Source organism: Centroberyx gerrardi, chromosome 16 (assembly GCF_048128805.1).
Source record: "Centroberyx gerrardi isolate f3 chromosome 16, fCenGer3.hap1.cur.20231027, whole genome shotgun sequence".
NCBI lineage: Eukaryota > Metazoa > Chordata > Actinopteri > Beryciformes > Berycidae > Centroberyx > Centroberyx gerrardi.
This window is the reverse complement of record NC_136012.1, coordinates 8,856,931-8,876,717: the sequence shown is the minus strand read 5'-3', so window position 1 is coordinate 8,876,717 and position 19,787 is coordinate 8,856,931. Positions and strand designations below refer to the sequence as shown.

General features: G+C 43.0%; 1 protein-coding gene across 1 annotated transcript; it reads right to left on the bottom strand.

Annotated features, from left to right (window-relative positions):
• Positions 1-3,196: 3,196 nt before the first annotated feature.
• Positions 3,197-18,705, bottom strand: pcdh11 (protocadherin 11). The gene is made up of 3 exons (XM_078289157.1): positions 18,166-18,705; positions 9,970-12,477; positions 3,197-5,340 (listed from the first exon to the last, which is right to left on the bottom strand). The coding sequence occupies exons 1-3, from the start codon at positions 18,703-18,705 to the stop codon at positions 5,257-5,259; spliced, it is 3,132 nt and encodes a 1,043-aa protein (XP_078145283.1). The 3' UTR covers positions 3,197-5,256.
• Positions 18,706-19,787: the final 1,082 nt, after the last annotated feature.

Below are 19,787 nucleotides of genomic sequence, written 5' to 3'. Positions count from 1 at the left end.
AAACCATATGTTCCTCGCACACTATCAACAACTACTGTTTTAGATCACGCTTTTAACAAGGAACAAACAATTGTACAAGCAATCGATGTTCCTCAGATCCCTGCTCCACAGTCACACCTCGTTTAATCAACAGAATTGTTTTCAATGAAAACAATCTCCGGGCTGTAGAGCTACTCAGTGTCTCAGAAAGAACCACTCGGCGGGCTTCCACACTGATTTGATTGTTGCACACACAAAGGTAGCTAGACCACCGCAGCTATGGGGGATGATTGAATTATTCAGTTTGGCAGAGATTTGGCAGCAATTGTGTGGAGTGTTGCCTTGAGTGGAGTGCAACAGCAAGACAGCATCTTCTTGTTTCCTGCACCATTGCACAGCACATGCATAAATAGCCCCTGCTTAGACAGTCAGCACCGCTTCGGGGTAGCAGCACATCATACCCCGGACACGCTTGCTGCTTGGCTAATTCACCCGCACCTCCCCACGGACACCTTTAACAATAAATGCTACATGAACAGCAGGGAAATGAGAGAGAGAGTGAGAGAGAGACAGTTTTTGGTGGGAGGGCGCCACGGCAAATTCATTCAAGCTCCACGTTATCAGATCTGAAAAAGATTCAGAAACTGTGAAAATGATGTGATGGTGTGAATCATTGCCAAAATCATCTCGAAATTTGCATGACTGGGATGCGGCTAGAAAGTGAGAAAAACAAAAACAGAAACATGCAGCAGGGTTTTTTTTTTCCAGCACTGATTTCAGTAAAAGTTGGTGGGATGGCGTAATTGGGTCAACATCTTAGCACTAATTAGACCGTCCCAAACCAATTTGGAGGATTGTTATAAGATACTCGCGGTTGCTCTCAGATCCCTCAAAGAACACTGCTTTTAAAAAAGTAAGCTGGGACGGCAACTTCGGCGTTCAGTCAGTTCAAACAATCTGTAATCTTGTATTGTCATTCGATAGCGTCTGCAGCAGATGACAATGGCATCTCAGCGGACCATGCGGGTGACTTGTAAATCAATGTAATGTGGAGAAAAATGGGTTTTCGCTATCTTCGCGAGCTTCTCTGCAATGTTATCCAGATGAATGCAGGAAGGCGGGCTAGTATTATGTTGCACTTATCAGAAAGGGACAATTGACGACAGTGGGAAGGTAGTGATGGCAGTGATTGCATTCTCAAGGTTGTGGAAAGTCATTGGTCCATCCGTCTTGGCTTTGTCCGTAATGACAAACTTAGCGTTTGGTTTTTGATCAGCCTGACAGCTTTTTGTTCTAAACAGATAAGCAAAAAATGTATTTTCAATAGTTGCAGTGCATCCAGAGGCTTTGTATGATGGGAAACTTACAGAAAATCCTACAGATACCGGTTATGACAAGCTTTGCTGAAAAAGCCTATAGCCAAACTGCACATAATGGGAATATACAGAAATAGAAAAATATTTTAATGAAGACCATATGGATGATCTCACCACCACAGCTCAATAAAGTAGCCCAGTGTGTGCTTGAGGTCTGTGTGTGGGTCTGTATATGTTGCTCCATCTGCAGACATATCATTGCATTATGTGTAATCAAACTTACTATGTATGACTAGCTTCCTGGGCTGTTAGATGAAATCGAATACTACATCCTCATAAATCATGAATCAATATGTCAGGAAAGCAACTCTGGAAACGCTTCTCCCCGTGACACACTGTAATACAACCATGGGACAACCTTTAAAAGTCATTTTATAGATGATAAAAATCACTGGGAATGCGCTTAATGCGATCTGACCAAAATCACAGGCGCATGCTGAGAGAGAAAGCCCATAACAACGGCACATTTCTATGGGAACAGGGCAGCAAGAATGAAATGGACCACACTGAAGACATTCCTCTCTTTATAAACCTGGCCTGAAACTATTTACTCGCACTAAATCCTTTCTTTTCCCACTCATCCTTTTCTCATCTTTGAATCCGCACTCTGAAGCAAATGAAAAATCAATTTATCGCCTACTCTATCTTTATGCACAAATGTTAAGACTCATTAAAGCTGCAGCATCGTTGGGACTTTATTATTTATTTCTGGCACTTTTGAAAACGTCATTACCTAATGATGCATAACATGAAAAATCAAATCATAATTTATCTAGCTCAAAGAGATATGCTAACTACTTTATGATCTATCCGAGCCCTCTTGGTTTTTAAGTGAGAACGAGGCATTTAGCAGGTTTACATTAATCTATTAATAGAAGGCTGACATTTGTGCACTCTGTGTGTGAGGATGCTCTACTCGAGTGTACACCATTTTCTCAAATCACCAAGGACACACTTCCCCCTCCCCCGAGGGAAATGATTAGCTCTCTTAGTTTTGAAATATGAAGTAACTTTGATAAGCAATTAAACATTTTTCTGTTGTCTCTGCTCTGGCTTTGTTTTAAGCCTTTCAAGTCCATATTTTTGGATCAAATGTGCAAAAAAAAAAAAAAAGCTGCATAATACCATTTTAAGAGCGGCGGTTACTGTACCTTCTAGCATCAATCTTCCTCTCAGATGTGTATACGCTTTATCCTGTGTTCGCGCACTACTGTACATCATAATAACAGGGTTATCATTATCAAATGATCATTATCAGCTCTCATGGAGGAGATGCAGAAAAAAGGAAAGTTGTGCCGTTCCGAAAAAAGCTTCTGCTCTGCCGCTTTCTGTCTGTGCACTTCAAAGGATGTGCTCCCACCAAATTTCCATAACTTTTTAGCTGTAATCTGTTCCTAATGAGAGATGTATATCTAAAACATCGCATTGTTACTTTCCTCTAGTTAAGCAGTATGTTGTTGCAAAAAAAAAAAGAAAGAAAATGGAGGAGGGGTAAAGGAGTTATGGGTAGTTTTTTTTTATGGCTGCAATGATGAGCCAATTAAGGGTGTCCAGACCAACACAGCCACACATACTTTTAAAGGCCACAGCCTGTGTTTGACCTAAACTGTGTGCTACTGCATACCTACAGTATATATAGGAAAAACAAATAATTGTACTAGAAGCCTAAACATTGTATCTGGCTTCTTCTTATTCTTACTGTGCTCACCAAACAGATTTCAGAACAGGATTGAAAGACACAGGATGCTAATCAATGCTCAGTTTTCCCCCAATGAACAAGAAGAGTCGTCGAAATGTGCAATACAATGCAAAAGACTTTAATAAATTTCAGAAGCGCACACATACATAAACAAAACATTTACAGTTTTCTCCACACACTGGCAAATCAAAGTCAATTACAAAGATCATGTAAGGTGCATATTGTACTTCACATTGAATAAAAGTGAGGTTGTCTGTCTCCCTTACAAGGATAAAAGCTCTCCCCATGTATGGGTATTTTTTTTTTTTCTTTTCCCCAAAGATCAGGCAAATCTAATCGTTACACAGTGCTAGGATGCTATGTATATTTCATACTGTGGCTCCTACGCAGTAGTGAATACATTTGATACCATAATTACATGAATATACCTCCTCCAATACAACAACCTGCCTCACTAGGAGGTAACACATAAAATTAAAAGCTTTAAAATAGACATAGTCTCTAAAACTAAGACAGATTAAGACTGGAACAAAAAGAAAAAAAAAAGCTGCCAGTCCAGTCCACCAGTTTAATTCCATTTTGTCTCTCAGACTAGGGAAATGGCTGCTGGTCCAGTCCATCTGTACAATTCCAATTGACTATACAGGCTATGTCCATTTTAATGTTTCTAATTCTATGGTTATATCTATGTACTGTAGGCCTTACCTATCAAAGCAGTCTTTAGCTTATCAATTAACAGGACTATTGAACAACAATGTTGCTAACCCATCAAGCCAGTTACTGGTGTAGTACTGTAGAGATTATTCTAGTCAGGACATACCATAATGATTCTAAGTGTAGAGATACAGTAGAGGCAAAATGATTCTCTGAACCAAGGCCTAAAGAGTTGTAAGTGCACCATAGTGGAATTTCTGTCAAATGTTAACTTATTGCTGTTTTGAAACCGAAGCCTGGATTACCTAGTCGTTTTGGTGTTCAATGTACTTTCTCAGAAATTTCACTTGAATAAATAATGTGTCAGTGTGAATAAGTGCACAGAGTCAAGTCATTTTTGCTTAAGCCCACCGTATTCGTAGTCGTATTAAAGACTGCCTGAGGATTATTATTATTATTCTTTTTTTTTCTTTTTCTTTTTTTTTTACCATCTGGATTCATTTTAAATATATGTATCTCACAGGTTAAATCAGTTCCGACTTAGGAGCTGAAAGCGACACACAAAAGGTTAGGCTTAGTGCTCTTCAAATCTGCCCTACATAAACAGCTTTTGATTATAACCCCAGCATTTAGTCCCTTGTGATTGTGGCTTAGCTCAAAGTATTAAACTTGTCCTACCATTCCTCCCACTGTAATAACACCATGGCGATCGGTAACACAGTTGTAAAGCACTACAAATGTGGTCGTGTTGTGGGGCCATGCATGTTACTGTAACATTAGCCACACTCGTCACTAACAATGCTATCGGTGGCATCAAAAGTGGGACAAAAAGAGGCAATAGTTGACAAAAAGGTACACTGTGATGTGGGCTCAATACTGATGTGGGCGTACTGGTTGCGGACCTTGCAGCATCAATACATTATCAGTCACTAGTTCCATGAGCAAGCCCAGATAGAGCAACGTCAAATGATACAAAAAAAACAGAAAGTAAGAAAATAAAATGGCCACCAGGCAGTTTTGAAAACAAGGCAAAGAAATGGAATCAATAAATATAAACACCATCAACTCTGTGATAGATATACATACATACATATAAACATACTTTACAGATCTACTGACTGTATTTGTCACCTATTTTACAGAGTGGGTACTGGGGGGGTGGGTGGAGGGAGGGGAGGGGGGGGGGGGGGGGGGGGGTCTGGAGCGGGACATTTCTCGAGGTGGGTTCAGAGCATATCATCCTCACTGACACAGGTAAGTAATAGCATAGGATTCAATAAAGCATTTCAAACTTCCAACAGATTCACAAGAGGAGCTTTGTCAAGTTTCAGGCAGGCAACATGATGTGTCTCATCTCTCTCTCTCTGTGATTCCCCCCCCCCCCCTCCAAGTTCATCCTTTCTCTCCCACTCGTACGTAGAGGTGGGGTTTGAGGCTGTAGAGACAGTAAAAGTACTTTCACCTCTTCAGTTCTTGCCTTCCTCCTTTCCTCCCTCTGCCCTCTCTCTCTCTCTTTTCTCTCTCTTTTCTCTCTTTAGGTAGTGGGAGCTAGAGATTGATTTTAATCCTGTGGGAGCGAGCTGTACCTGTGCCACAGAGTGTGCCATAGTGTGGTGGTTTCAGTGCCGTCTCCTGAAATATAGAGAGACAGACAGATATAGGGAGATTGTAGTTACAATATCATCGAGCTCTGAGCACCCTAAGCTGTAGCCTTATCACTGTGAGGCTACGCTGAACAGTGAATAAAAAAAATCTCTGAATAGACTGTAGAAGATTAAAAAAAAAATAAAAAAAAGCATTCTTCAAGGCACGGCTGGCAATCAAGTCATTATCTTGTCAGGTTTCCTTGAAGAATGCTACAGGTGTCACAAGTTTGTGCATTTTTCCTGTACTTATCAGAGCATGCAATCTTATCCAATTATCACTCCGAATTTGTCTCCCACCACACTAGTGCAGCACTCTTCATTTCCCCTCAGAAAGCCATTTGGATCAATTTAGGCCCACTCTATCGGACCCTTGCCAGTGGGTCCTCTGATATGTACAGATTTGACATTTTGCCGTCCTTCAGACACTTAGCAACACATCTGCCAATATCTGAATCAGGTAAAATCTGACCGCCCAGTGCTTACATTAGCAATGCGCAGTGATTACAGATACGATGACTCGGCGGATAAGAGAAAAAGAAAGAAATTATAAAAGAAGAGAAATGCCACAATCAGCCACTAGGTTTTGATACTGGCATCAGATTTGATTAACCAGCCTAGTTAACCTTTTAAGAAGATGGCCCCTTCCCCTGGCTATGCGCATCACCATGAGTCAGCACGAGCGCTTTGTCATCGGACCATGGGTGGCGGAAGGCCCGTCCCCGCACCCCCACAAATAAATGGCGATATTACAGAGATTTAGTTTACCACTGCACTCTTTATCCAAGGCATTTGTCTTTTTTAAAGAACACGCAAAGAATCGCAATATTTAAAAAAGAGCATTTAGACAACACTTGTGCTCTAAGGCGTATAATAGCTAAATTGTAATGTATGAATATAGCATACTACAAAAACGCTAATAACAGCTTCTCCTAAATTGAGCCATGGGATGTCAGTTTGACTTAAGCAGTGACCCTACATGCAGCACGGCCCCTGATATGGGCCAAACAAAAGAATGTGTTGGCCTTTATATGCCCTGCATATTCATGCAGATGTCTGAGATCACTCAAGCAGGGTGGTACTCATTTGATCCGCCTCCACTAAAGCACAGACCCTGACAAGAGCTCCTCATCACTGGAGGGAGATTGACCTCTAATATCATGGGGCGGGGGTTAAAAGAAAATGATGAGATGCGTAAAAAACTGAGAAGAGGGCGGTGGGGAGGGGAGGGAGGGAGGGAGTTTGCATTCGCAAATGGCGCTCTCGCTGTATAATGGAGCCATATGGTGGCACAAATATGCAGTCTCTGAAGTATTTTGACAAGCTTTTCTCTTTAGCAGCTACATCTGTAAAGTCCCTGTGAACATTTTGGTGACCTTCAACTGTAAGCAGCTCCTCCTGTGTGTCCCCCCATTGTTATTCCATGGGTGGACTTTTTGTCTCTGCTTTATTTTCAGCTGCTTTAGGTGCGTGGGAGGGTGGGGGGGGCAACGAGAGATCACTCTAAAGACACTAAACCGCCGTCTGTCACTTTCATGAACAAAAAGGAAAACATGACAACCTGCCTATGATCTGCGCTTTTGGACTTTCGGTATTAAAGGTTTAGGCTCAAGAGAGATTGGATGGCTGACGCTGACAGAGCAAACGCGGCTTTTGTTTTAACAGCCACACTTGAATTGATCTTTGCAAATTCCAGAATACTCAAATATTCGTCTTTTTTTTTTTACCTCCTCAGATTAAAGCAAAAAGTGACAGACATTTTGATGGAGTGCTGTTTTTAAGTGTTCCTCTTTAGTCTTATGTTGAAAGTAGATTTAGTTGAAAGAAGCACAGAGATGGAATCAAACAGGGGAATTATAATAGGGCCACCGCAAACAGGGCTGCCGGTCATCTATTGTCACATCACTTCGAATCCTGAGGATGTGACTCACCCAAGGATAGCACGTGGCATCCCTGATAATCTTAAAGGACGGCTGCCTTTTTTCTTCTTTCTTATCAGCCTCATTCGAAACCTAATTACAGTGATTTTAATCATATTGTATTACGAGTGATTAACCCTTTAGTGCATTTAATTAACCTTTGCAGCCACAGATTCTCATCAGGCAAAGCTTCATGCTATTTTTTTTTCTCTCCATGACACAGGCTTTAAATAAGCACACTTAAAACTGGTGGGAAATCTAATGTCTAAAGAGGGAGGCATCACTTGTCAATTGCTCAAGGGGACAGAAATTTAGATGTATTATCTGCTTAACATCAGTGAGGATATGGTCTGTGGGTAGAACCAATGAGGCCTGATTTATCTCGATAATTTTCAAACGCTGGGAAGCTCTATCACCAAAATATGACAATATTATACACATTAAACTTGACCTCTCCTAGACAAGTAAATCTAGGAAATATACCAACACAGACAAGGCCTGATGCAACAAAATATGAAGATTTAGGAGAATGTTTACTTAATCATTTATTCATTGATGTTTGAATTATTCCCACCAAAAATATTCCACTCTGATCAGCAACATAAGCGAAAATCAATTTAAATCCACTATGCATAAAATTCATGATGGAGGATAATTCCGAATTGTGAAACACTGGCTGAATATTTCTACATATTTCAGAGCAGTCATAACCAGTGAGAGAGGAAAGTCATTCTGACAACTTGTCAGTGCGTAGTATAAACACATTCTGAATTAAATGTTCTTTGGTACCAAGGGCATGTAGTAGGCTTATGTATAATGTACCATGGCAGAGCATTGCTTTTAACCAGGGTTTCAAATAAAAGGTGGATGAAGGGAATGACTATCAACTCTGTGTGGGTGTCTTCATAAATTATCCTAAGCACAATACTTCACTGGATAAACAGTCATTTGCAAAAACTATGCCATGAGGGATTTTAACGCTTGCAAGATGTCACGGAGAAGAGCGCATTGGGAGCAAAAAGGCAAAATAGGTAAACCAAAGATTTGAAAATTGTGTGCTATATGAGGCTAGACACAAACAAAAGCAAGCACCTCATCAAACAAAATCAATTATTGATGCAATATCATGAAATTGACCCAGAATTGGATGAATGACAGTTGTGATAATTATGATCAAAACAGAAACAAAAATGAAAGCCATTGCAACGCAGCAACAAACCAAACCCTTAAAATAATCTTAAAAGAAACAAAGTGAAAACAAAGAAAAAAACGCAAACAAAACAATGGTAGAAAAAAAGAGAAAAGGTAGGACGGCTAGTGTCTACATTCTCACACAGCATGAAGATCCAGCAAAATCAACTGGATGTTTGACACTGAATGAAAACTATGGCAACAGACATATCCATATGCACATACTAGGAACAGGATGATGGCATACTTCAGTGGCCTCTCTTCCAAAACTATAACACATCAAAATGTCAAACCTTTGTTTTGATGCCATTACATCGTAACCTATGCTATGTGAACTAATTTAGAGAATGTACAGGAGACTGTGTATCTACATACTGGCTTTTATGGCATTAATTGGGGTCATTAAAGTAGAGCATTTATGGGTTAAATGCAACGTCGGCCTGGCAGGCTTTTTTACGGACTACTGCTCCCTAGGTGTTTAAGTATATTGGTCCCGAGGCTCCGCGTCACCTTGATCCCTGTGACACCCCCCACAGCCCCCCACCCCGCCCGCCCCAAGCAATACCGAGTCTCTCCCATAGCACCCTGCTCTGGCTGTCAGCACTGAGCAAGGCCACCTCTCCTTACCTCTGATTTACATTTATTTCCCTCGCCAGCTTTTATTTATTGGGGCACTCCGCATTTGGCACATCTCTTAGGGAATCATAAGGCCTTTTCCGTACCCTGGCATTCAAATGAGCTTCTCTCCCACAAAGCTTCAGTGGCACACTTAAGACAGCACTTAATATTTTGAGGACAGAACCCACAAAACGTGGGATTATCTATCGAGACGTTTTTTGCATGTCTAGAGCACATTTTTGGGGGATGTGCCGTTGCCTCCACACCTTTTGACTACATGAACACCTGACAAAGTGAGCGGTCCATCTTGCCTTGTCACTCTAGCCGCCATATTTATTTTTTGGCCGGTCAGCTTGGCTTGTTTAAACATGTCAGTCAAAAAGATTAGCACACAGCTTTACTCTCCCTTAACCTCAAATACATCCGGACAGCGTTCAATTAGCTTCAACGCCATCTATCCCAGTCTCCCTCTAAATCAGGCTATTACTCTGCCACCAACCACTCATACTTAAGGTTAAAATATCTAACCACCATAATTACACTACTACCATTACTCAAAGCTTTTGAATATAAAATTAACCTGAGCATGTGTTTTTGTACAAGATTATGTCATTATGGATGGTTATGAAGGAGTGTGAAACCAAAGGATTTGCTGCATTAATTGCAGGAAATGACGTTTTATTCTGAGTGGTCTGATTTCATTGCAAGCCTTGAGCCTACTCTCAGTATTCGCTGCAGATGACATTCATGTAGACATGCTGGTCTGTGTGGGAGAATCCCCGGGCTCCGTGCTGCCACCCTCCCCCTTCCACATCACCTACCATGGGACAGCAAGGGGAGTGTGAGTGGGGACTAGTGTGGGTGGGTTTAAAAAGGAAGTCATGAATTACCTGTCGGGTGGTGATTTGCCCCGCAGTCTTGAATCCCCCCTGACAGCTGCACTCTGAGACACTGTACGGGTCGGAGCTAGTCGAGGAGCACTTGGAGAGTGAGTCACAGCCCACCACGAACGTGTTGTCCAAGGGGAGCTCCTGGATCACGTGGTGTTTCTTTGGGGCCACCGGGGTCTCCGGTTTGATTTGAAAGGTAGGCTGAGGGGACGCAGACTTGTAATGCTTGGCTAAATCTGGGCTGTCGGGTTTGAAGGTGGTGGGCGTGGTGGCCCAGTTGTACTTCCCCATGGTCTGCTCCTCTAGCTCCACGGGGAGATCCAATGTGCCATTAATGTGCTCATGGGTGGGGTCGTCAGGCTTGGATTCATCAATGGTCACAAAGTTCAGGAGGAGGCTCTTGGGGGATCGCTTCTTTTTCTTCTTCTTCTTCTTGATCTGACGGTTCTCTTGGTTGGGCGACACCCACTCGCCACTCTGCTTGCCCTTCTGCACCACTTTGTGCCTGGGCGTCTGCCGGCAGCGCACCAAGGCCGTCACAAATATCACCAAGATGACAGTCATAGTCCCAGCTATGATAGCTATGACAACGATCACATATCCGTTGGCTTGAGGCGTTACCTCGCTGTCCCCTATGTTACGGTCCAAGGGTGTCTCCATGCTTTTTCGCAGCTGCTCTTGGATAAAGGTAGCATTTGAGACAGTGTCATTTACAAACAAGTGAATGAGTGCGATAGCATGTAATGACTCAGGCTGGCCAAGATCTTTGACCTTTATTACCAGCCTGTGCAGCCCCTGATCAGCCGCCACTATTTTCTCCTGCAGTGTTATGTTACCTGTTGTTTTGTCTATGGTGAAGAGACCTCTAGGGGAAACCCTGGAGGTGATGATGATGCTGCTGATAATGCTGTACTGCAGCTCGGCATTCATACCTGTGTCATTGTCAATGGCAAACACCCTGGTGACCACAGCGCCAGGAGTAGTGGTGGTCTGCACTAGGTCATATGAGTAGTTGGAGGAGGGGATGACAAACACAGGGCGATTGTCGTTCACATCAACCACATTGATGGTAACCTTGGCATAGGAAGAGCTGGGAGGTTGCCCTCCGTCGACTGCCTTCACCATAAATGTGTAAGAGCTTTGCTGCTCCCTATCAAAGGTGATGTTGGGTTTGATCACACCGGTTTGGGGGTCGATGATGAAATTATCTTTCCCGTTCAAAATGGACAGGGTTATAACAGCATTATCCCCCGCGTCTGCGTCCGTCACTGTGATTAAGCCCACGGTTCCATAGAGAGGCAGGTTCTCAGGCACATAGAAGTTGTACTCAGGGTGTGTGAAAGCTGGGCTGTTGTCGTTAAGGTCCTGGACGATTAGCCTGACAGTGACATTGCTCTGCAGGGACATAGAGCCATTGTCCCTCGCTATGACAGTGAATGAGTACCTCTCCTGCTTCTCTCTGTCCAGCCGTTTGCCAACTGAGAGGATTCCTGACCGTCTGTCTATGTTAAACCCGTCAGGCGCGTCAGGGCCAAGAGTATAAATAATCTCAGCATTATGTCCGCTGTCTGCGTCAGTGGCGCTGATTTTTATCAACTGTGTAGAAGGGTCATTGTTCTCCGGTATGGAAAGCTGGATTTCTGGCTGGGGGAAGATGGGTGCGTTGTCGTTCTCATCCTTGATTTTAATTAAAACCATAGCTGAAGTGTTCAATGGAGGCGTCCCCCTATCCGAGGCCACTATCTTAATTGCATATTCCCGAGTCGTCTCATAGTCTAGGGGGGCAGCCGTCTCCAGTAAGAATTGGTCATTAAAGACTGGCTTCAGCCGAAAGGGAACATCATGGTCAGTGTAGCAAGCTACTTTGCCATAAAGATCTGCATCCTTGTCAGTGACTGTAATTAGGGCTATTTTGGTGTTGAGAGGTGCATTCTCAGACAGCAGAACAGTCCCATTAACCAGGTTGATTATGTAGCGCGTGTCTATGGACGGCACATTGTCATTAACGTCCGTTACATTAACAATCACTGTGGCTCTGGACGGGGTGGAGCTGCCATCGCTGGCCAGGACGATGAGCTTATGAACCGGCGTCACCTCCCTGTCCAGCGGCTGCTTGACGGTGATCAGCCCCGTGGTGCTGTCGATGGCAAAGTGGCGTTTGGTGGAGGCAGAGATCTGGTTGCTGAAGGCAAAGTGGATCTGCGCATTGGATCCCAGGTCAGCATCCGTGGCGTGGAGCTGAGCGACTGACGTCCCCATGGGCGCGTTCTCTGGCACGTTGACCTCCAGCTCACTGTCCTTGAAGATGGGCCGATTGTCGTTGACGTCAGAGATGGTGACCTGGAGGATGGCAGTGCTAGACTTGGGAGGGTTGCCACCATCCTCCACCTTGATCTTCATGACGAAGGTGTCTTTCTGCTCGCGATCCAGGTTCTGCTGAACGATGAGCTGGGGCCACTTGTCACCCTCAGGGGTCTCAATGATGTCTAGGCCAAACTCGCTAACACTCTGCAAAGACAAGACAACACTTTGAGTTACCTTCATTTAGTTCCTTGTTCCTTCTGATATTACAGGATGCAAGATTTTACTGAAAACCCCTTTTGATCTTTCTATGAGCTATGCATTAATACATGATGTGCACATGACTTTTATGACACAAATCGGAATATTAATATGCTGTTATTATTATTTTCTATGTTTTATATATATTTGACTTGGGTGATAACCAGGACAGAAGCCCATAAACTATGTAACTAGAGATAGTGCTACAGATTACTATAGCACTATCAAACACAATATGAATACAACTCTGTTACTATAGTAGTCATTATGGCAGGTTAAAAATGCTGCGAAGCATGTTTAAGTGGTTTCTGGTAATACCACAAACATAGCCAATAGTGTGAGAAATAAACTCTTGTTTGTTTTAGAAGATAGAGGTTTGATCAACAAATCTGCAAACTGTAGGGTTAAAGTTCTTTAATTGTCTTCGAAAGTCGAAAAAGGCCTTTGAGGTATTTACTTAGGGAACAAAATCAGAGGACATTTATAGCCCTTCTTAGGAAAAGGCTTAAGTCGGTGCTGGATGTGAAGTGCGAAGTAAACAGTCCTAGACAGTCCTAAACAAGGCAGCAGGTTCTTGGCTCTAAATCAAATCAAAAGCATTCTCCAAACACAGGCTAGGCTGCTTATCACTTTGCTTTCAAAGTGTTATACACTAAATACATGTTTAATTCATGCTCAAGAAGCATAGCTTACGTCTGTTAACCAGTTGTTTAAAAAAGGTGACCAGCCATTTCAACAAATCAAATCCTACCTTCACCTTTCCTAGCATCTACTGCTCGAAAAGTAATCATTTAGCTCTTTAGCCTCCTCACTGCATTGCCTCTGCCTTAACTAAAATTAAATTCCATTCTACCTCCCTATCTTGTGTCGATGTTAGAATAAGACGGCCTTGCAAGATTTCAACTTCATAATGTGAGAGAGACAGTTGAAACGGGAGACACACAGATAAGCTCCAATTTTAATACACTGCAAGACCAGACCACCATAGATTAAAGAGAAGGAGAGTGAAAAAGCCCTGCATATTAGAAAGGCTTTTTGCCCAAGTAGGGCTAAATCTAGGCAAAAGTAAAGCCTGAGGAGAATGAAAACAAATGCATATGTAATCCCCATGAGGAACTGGAGGAACTGGCACTGACTGTTCAGAGTAATTGCCTTCCACCCGAAAAACTAGCACTAATATTTACGATTTCAGATGCAGTATGTTGCATGGATCCATATATCATTCCAAATTAGGAACAGAGAAAGGGATAGGGATGGGAAGAGAAGTGACAGAAAAAGGCAGAGAGAGAGAGAGAGAGAGAGAGAGGGAGAGAGAGAGAGAGAGAGAGAGAGAGAAGGGGGGAAGGAAATAAGGAGAAGATCAAGCCCATGAATGAGCTGCATGCACATTATGAAACAAAGAAGCCCTTTGAAGCTCTTTCAGTCAGAAGCAGTTTCATGCTAAAACAAGAAAAAGCATCCTCTTTAAAGAGATAAGCTTCATGCTGCACATAATGTTGGAAGAGATTACTCTGTCTAGGCACAGCTATCAAATGAGATTAAGATATATACATTCTCATTGTGCAAGGAAGGGAGAGAAGGAACATTTCAACCAAATTGCATGCACAAGACTCCCTAGTAGGTTTTAAAAACCAGAATCGCTCTTGCGCCGACATGCTGTTGTTGCCGACGGAAGGGAACATGTGCGGTGGCAGCATGTAAATTATTGTGTACTCTCAAAAATTGCTTGCCGGGGAATGTTGTCACCATGTTAGTGATTGACAGAACTACTTAACACAGCCAACACTGCAGGAATGATCATTCAAAGGTTATTTTGTGATCCTTCTAGCACAGAAAAGTGATAACAGGATAACCAGACAAGACATATGGATATGTATGGAGATGTGGAGCACACTGTCTCTGATGCTCTGTGCACAACGCAGCAGTATTCCTGTCATAACCCAAGGTCCAAGGCAACATTCTGGCGGCTCTAATGCTAAGCACCACTCAATCCACACAGAGTTCCTCAATCCTCATTTGTTTGAATAGTTCACGAATATGGCACAGTGGCACAGAGTATCTGCACACTGATATTTGGCATAGCCTAATGTTAATGGTGGGATGTTGGGTTAGGATGTGTCAAAGGGAATGCTGCATGATGATTTATGAGCCAGCATTTCTTCTGTGCTTTTGTCTTGGTTTCACACAATTTTACAACTGACAAGACTGCACTCGGCGCATTTCAATAAGTTCAAGAGAGCTATCTCTCAGGCTGCGCATCCTCCTGAATGCAGAATTAGTCTGGTGGATTGTGATAAGATCTAGGGCAGGCTAAGAAAAGGCCAAATAATAGTATGAATCACTCACTGGAAACCCTAAGGCTCGGCGAGAAGGACGAATCTCCCTAAATGGCTAAGTGTGCATATTATAACATGCCTCACTCTTTCACCACACATATACTGTACATCACTTCCTGAACTTTGATGACCAGGGCCCTAGGTTTCCATATCGATCAGAGATAGGGATTAGTGCAGTATATATATGTGGGATGTGTGCGGTACACACTCACATCAAAGTTGGCTAATTTAAATGAAAATGAGCGAGGGATGCTGACAGAGAGAGAGGTGGCTGATGATGAGGGAAGGATGACTCCGAATCCCCTTTCTGCAGACACCGAGTGCTTCAGATTATCAGTGGATGCATCTTTCAGTCAAGTTGATGACCTTATTAAAACTCAGAGGAGACTGAGATTGGGCTGTGAATATATCAGGGGGACTCTAGTCACGGTGATGCCCATGGATGGGGCTAACTGGGGAGGGCTATTCATCACGAGCTATAGCACCTCTTTATAATGCTGATAGAAACTCTCTCTCTCTCCCTCTCTCTGTCTCCCTCTCTGTCTCTCGCTCTCAGTCCTCCCTCATTCTTTCTCTCTATCCCTCATCCACTTTTGCCCCTGGCCATGATCTCATGCATATAATTAAGACAAAAGGAGCTGGGGATTGTTTGTCTCTTTTTGTCAACCCCTAGCAGAGGATAATGTGTCAAAATAAGATGCTAATGAAAACTGGAAATGCTTGGCAGTGAGTTCTGTGCCCAAAAATCCGATTCACTCTCCATAGGCAGCATGCAATGTATTAATCAAATATAGAATGCCAATTTTTGTTACTTGAGGACAGAGCTTGAATACATTTTGTAGGCTGGAATCAGTTAAGAAATGAAAATATTCAAGCTCAGACTTAAAATGTATCAGCACAAAGATGACTCCATCCACTCCAAAAGCTTAAGCATATTTCAGCTGGATAATTGTGCAGCAACCAAGTGAATGACAAAATACCCCGGCAAACTCAGGTGAGTGGCACAAGGTTACAAGGCTAAGAGCCCTCCAAATCGCCCAACCAAAATACAGACATCAACTTTAACACCCTGTTTATCTGTGAGTCAGCCTAGCCAGCAGCACAGCATTGATCTACACAAGATGATTTGAACAAGATGCCCACTTTAAATGTGTCCGGAGATGCTGAAATAGATGCCATTTGGCTTCATGCAGTGTCTGATGCTGCAAAGTCATAAATTACCGGAATAAGGGAAAGGGGCCAAATGAAATGGTTGAACAGCAGAAACCAAAACAAAAGAAACAGTGCAATCGCTTTCCGTCTGAGTTTTTCTCTCTGATGGCCTGCGAGGTAGCCTGTGAATATGTAAAGTGATAAAATCTGCTTTCATGGAGGATCCTCCTCCATCCATGCATGGGATTGCTTTCGCCGACCTTGACCATTTCTTAGGACGCCTTTTCTGCAGTTCAGGTGACGTAACACACCGCTGCACTACGCTAATGGCAGAATTTCACTCAAGCCATGATTACCAACCATTATGTGCGGCACTGGCGCACTGTGTGGGATGACATTACCCATTGTCCCTTTTCACGGCGGAAAAGAAAGGATAAACCTGTAAAAAAATACAGAGACTATCATGTCTCTGTCATTTGTTCTTTATGATGACAGCTCAGGCTGGCTTCATGCGGAGTGGGGGGCTGTTGCGTTGAGCATGGCTCACCGTGCCACACAATGGTAGCAATTTCAGCATCATGTCCTGAACAACACAAGAAAACTGGGCAAACTATTATTCTGAGGGAGCTTCTCAGACAAATCTCACAGGACCATACAAAGATAGTCCAAGGGTGGCTTAGCGGCCAAGAGCTATTCTAGGAAATGCTTGCACATTCCTTCCCCACTAAACCCATGGCTTTCTGCTGCACTTCTGAAATAAAAGACACCAAAGGTTGAAAATGTCTCTGGCTCCTTTAGTGCTTCTCCTTGTGTTGTACTGGTACGTAACCCGGAGCACAAGGAAATAAATCTGGAGTAGGTAACGAAAAAATACAATGGGAAGAACTAAATCAAGGATGCAGTGCCAAGGATGCTCTAAAAAGCATTTCCTGCAAAGGATAATACAACCACAGCCCAGGCGAGGGTTTGAGAAAGCTTTATATTGTGAAAAGGGCAAAGCAAATGATTGCAGATGATCATTATAATGAGCAGAACATTTGGTTGGTGATTTTCCAGGCATGAACAATTCAGGACATTGCACTGGAGAGGCCTTGGCAGTGGAGAGACTCTTTAAAAATGCAAATTGGTATTCAAGGCAGACACGGACAGCAACGGTTCTGCTCATTCTAACCCAGTGCTAACTTCATCTGAGGCTCCAAGATGGACTTGTTATTTCTGTCTCACACCTTGCTCTCTGATGCAGTAACCTTTCTTTATTTATTATGTTTAGGGTTTCCTCCAAAGTGCCTTGTATCTCCCTTTTTAATTACACTTCATTTGTTCACTTCATTTCAGCTCACGTCATCTCCAATATTCATCTCCCCACAACGCATTGAGTGTTGTCTAGACTATAAATGAAGAATGTATATTATCCTACTTTTCTGGATTTAGGGCTGACTTCATTAAGCAACAGAGAATATTGCACTGCGGTTTAATAGAGCATCAATTAGATGATGAAGAAAAGCTTTCCTAGTTCTGCATGAGACACCGATTAGCATAATACGGTACATTCCTTCTCACTGGCTTTAATCTACTATGTTCACCACATCTAACCTGTTGCTAGAAATTGGACATACGCGCTGTGTCTGCACTTTCTACTGAGCGTTCTCTGATATTACTTACTGTACATGGCAAAACTTCCCCTTCTTTATGGCCTACTCTCATAATGAAATACAGCATATGGAAATCTTAATGGATAGCATAAAACACTGTAGGCTACATGAAGGATTCCGGCTTATGAAAAAATAGGTCATATTTTCAGACCAATGTTGATCAACATCCAATAAAGATACTCAACATAGCAGTTCATGGAACAGGTTTACAGAAGAAGTTAGAAAAGAAGCGAGAAAATACAAGTCATGCTGCATGCAAAATGAAATGCTGTGAAACAATAGTGAAGGAAAAATAACGGCTGATTACTGGCGATCTTTCAATATACAAGAGCTAAACAGTCTAGTACTCATGTAGCCTATGTAGTTCATCCATCATAGATATTATAGATCGCTGAGACTCTGCCAAAGCATAAAAAAAAAATCCCTGTTCACTTTTACCACACAAACCCTCCTTTCATATACTGTGAGAGAGACCAAAGAAGAGTGATCCTCACCTTGACCAGTTCATAATGTTGGATCCCGTTGATCCCTACATCAGGGTCAAACGCCGAGGGCACCGGGTATCGGGTGTTGATGGCTGTGTTCTCCGGGATGGAGATGTTTATAACGGTGGACTGGAAGAGGGGCGCGTTGTCGTTGACGTCCTCGATCAGGAAGCGGATCTTGACCAATCGGAAGATCTCGTCGGGCAGCACGGCCACCTCTATCTCGTAGTAGCAGCGTTTCTCGGCAAACACCCCCGAGCACAGCTTCTCCCGGTCGATGCGGTGGTTGGTGGTGAAGATCTCCCCCGTGTTGGCCTCCACCCGCACCAAAGGCACGTCGCCCGTCTTGTACACGGGCTTGAACTGCAGCGGCGAGGACAGTCTGATGTTGGGGTCGAGGTTGAGGTCCAGGTCCTTGCGCAGGTTCCCGATGCGGACGTTCTCCGGCTGCTCCTCCTTCACCGTGTAGTCCCTCTCCTGGGCCCGGCATAGCAAGACCAGGCAGGTGAGCAAGACCGCCAGCGCATGAGCCTGACTTGCTAAGTCCATAATCAAGAGTGGGTGGGAGCTTCACTTCTACGGCAGCAATTCTGTCACAACAGAAAGGCAGAGAGACAGAGAGAGACAGAGGAGAGAGAGAGATAAAAAAGAGAAAGAGAGAACATGCAATGTCAATGTACAAAATTACATGGCATTCAAGTTCTGTTGTAATTAGTACTATTTTCCCTCACGGAGAGTTTTCAACTTGACCTTTTCATCCTAACTAGTTCTGAGCCCACATCCTTCCCATGTCTTTGAGAGCAAATTAACGGCAGTTTTACACAATTAACCTTTGATGACATCCATTGAGCAAGCGGACACGTAAAGGTTAGTAGTTCACGTATTCCATCAATCCATTCTATCGCCGTAATGAACCATTTCATATTTTTATTGAAGGGTATGGGAGCAGTTGGGTTCACTGTTGCATTCAAAGAGTTTGCTTTGAAAGCTTGTTTAAATGGTGAAACAGAAATCAACTTATCCGGTTGTATTTTTGGCTGTTCGCTCAAGTCACAAAACGCTGTGTACGACGAGGGAAAAACAGAGATAAATACTTTATCCATCTCTGAGTCAGTGTGGTGTGGTGCAGTAGAGTCTCCATAAACGGCAGCTCACATCCGACTTCAGTTGATTTGGAGGAGGCAGAAGCAAGCCTTTGGCACTAATGCTTTTACGCATGAACAAGCACGCACGCACACACACACACACTTGCAGTTGTAGCGGTTGACAGCAACTATTAATGGAGCGCCTCATTTACTCTGAATGTAAACAATTGAGCTCTCAAATATTTCATGAACGGCATGTGTGTAAACATACACAGTTTGATAAGAACACTGTTTAGAGTAACTGTGTGTGGAAGGAGAAAACAATGTGAAATTATTTATTGTGAGAGCCGCCATCAGTCAAATTAGTGAAATTTAATCATAACTTCATTACATACTGACGACTGTGCTTTCTCCAGCATGCAATTTAAACAGCATCCAGTTTACTGTTTGTGCTGAATGATGCTCATGATAAAACCCAAAACAGAAGAATAGTGCTGGTGGGTTTACCACCATCAAACATTATTCATTAAGAAGTTTTTCAGTGTG

Excerpts from the sequence above, each read along its gene's own strand:
- pcdh11 (XM_078289157.1), bottom strand. The coding sequence starts at position 18,705 with ATGGACTTAGCAAGTCAGGCTCATGCGCTGGCGGTCTTGCTCACCTGC. Across the intron at positions 12,478-18,165 it reads AACATTATGAACTGGTCAAG|AGTGTTAGCGAGTTTGGCCT; the intron begins GTGAGGATCACT and ends TTGTCTTTGCAG. Across the intron at positions 5,341-9,969 it reads GGCAAATCACCACCCGACAG|GAGACGGCACTGAAACCACC; the intron begins GTAATTCATGAC and ends TCTATATTTCAG.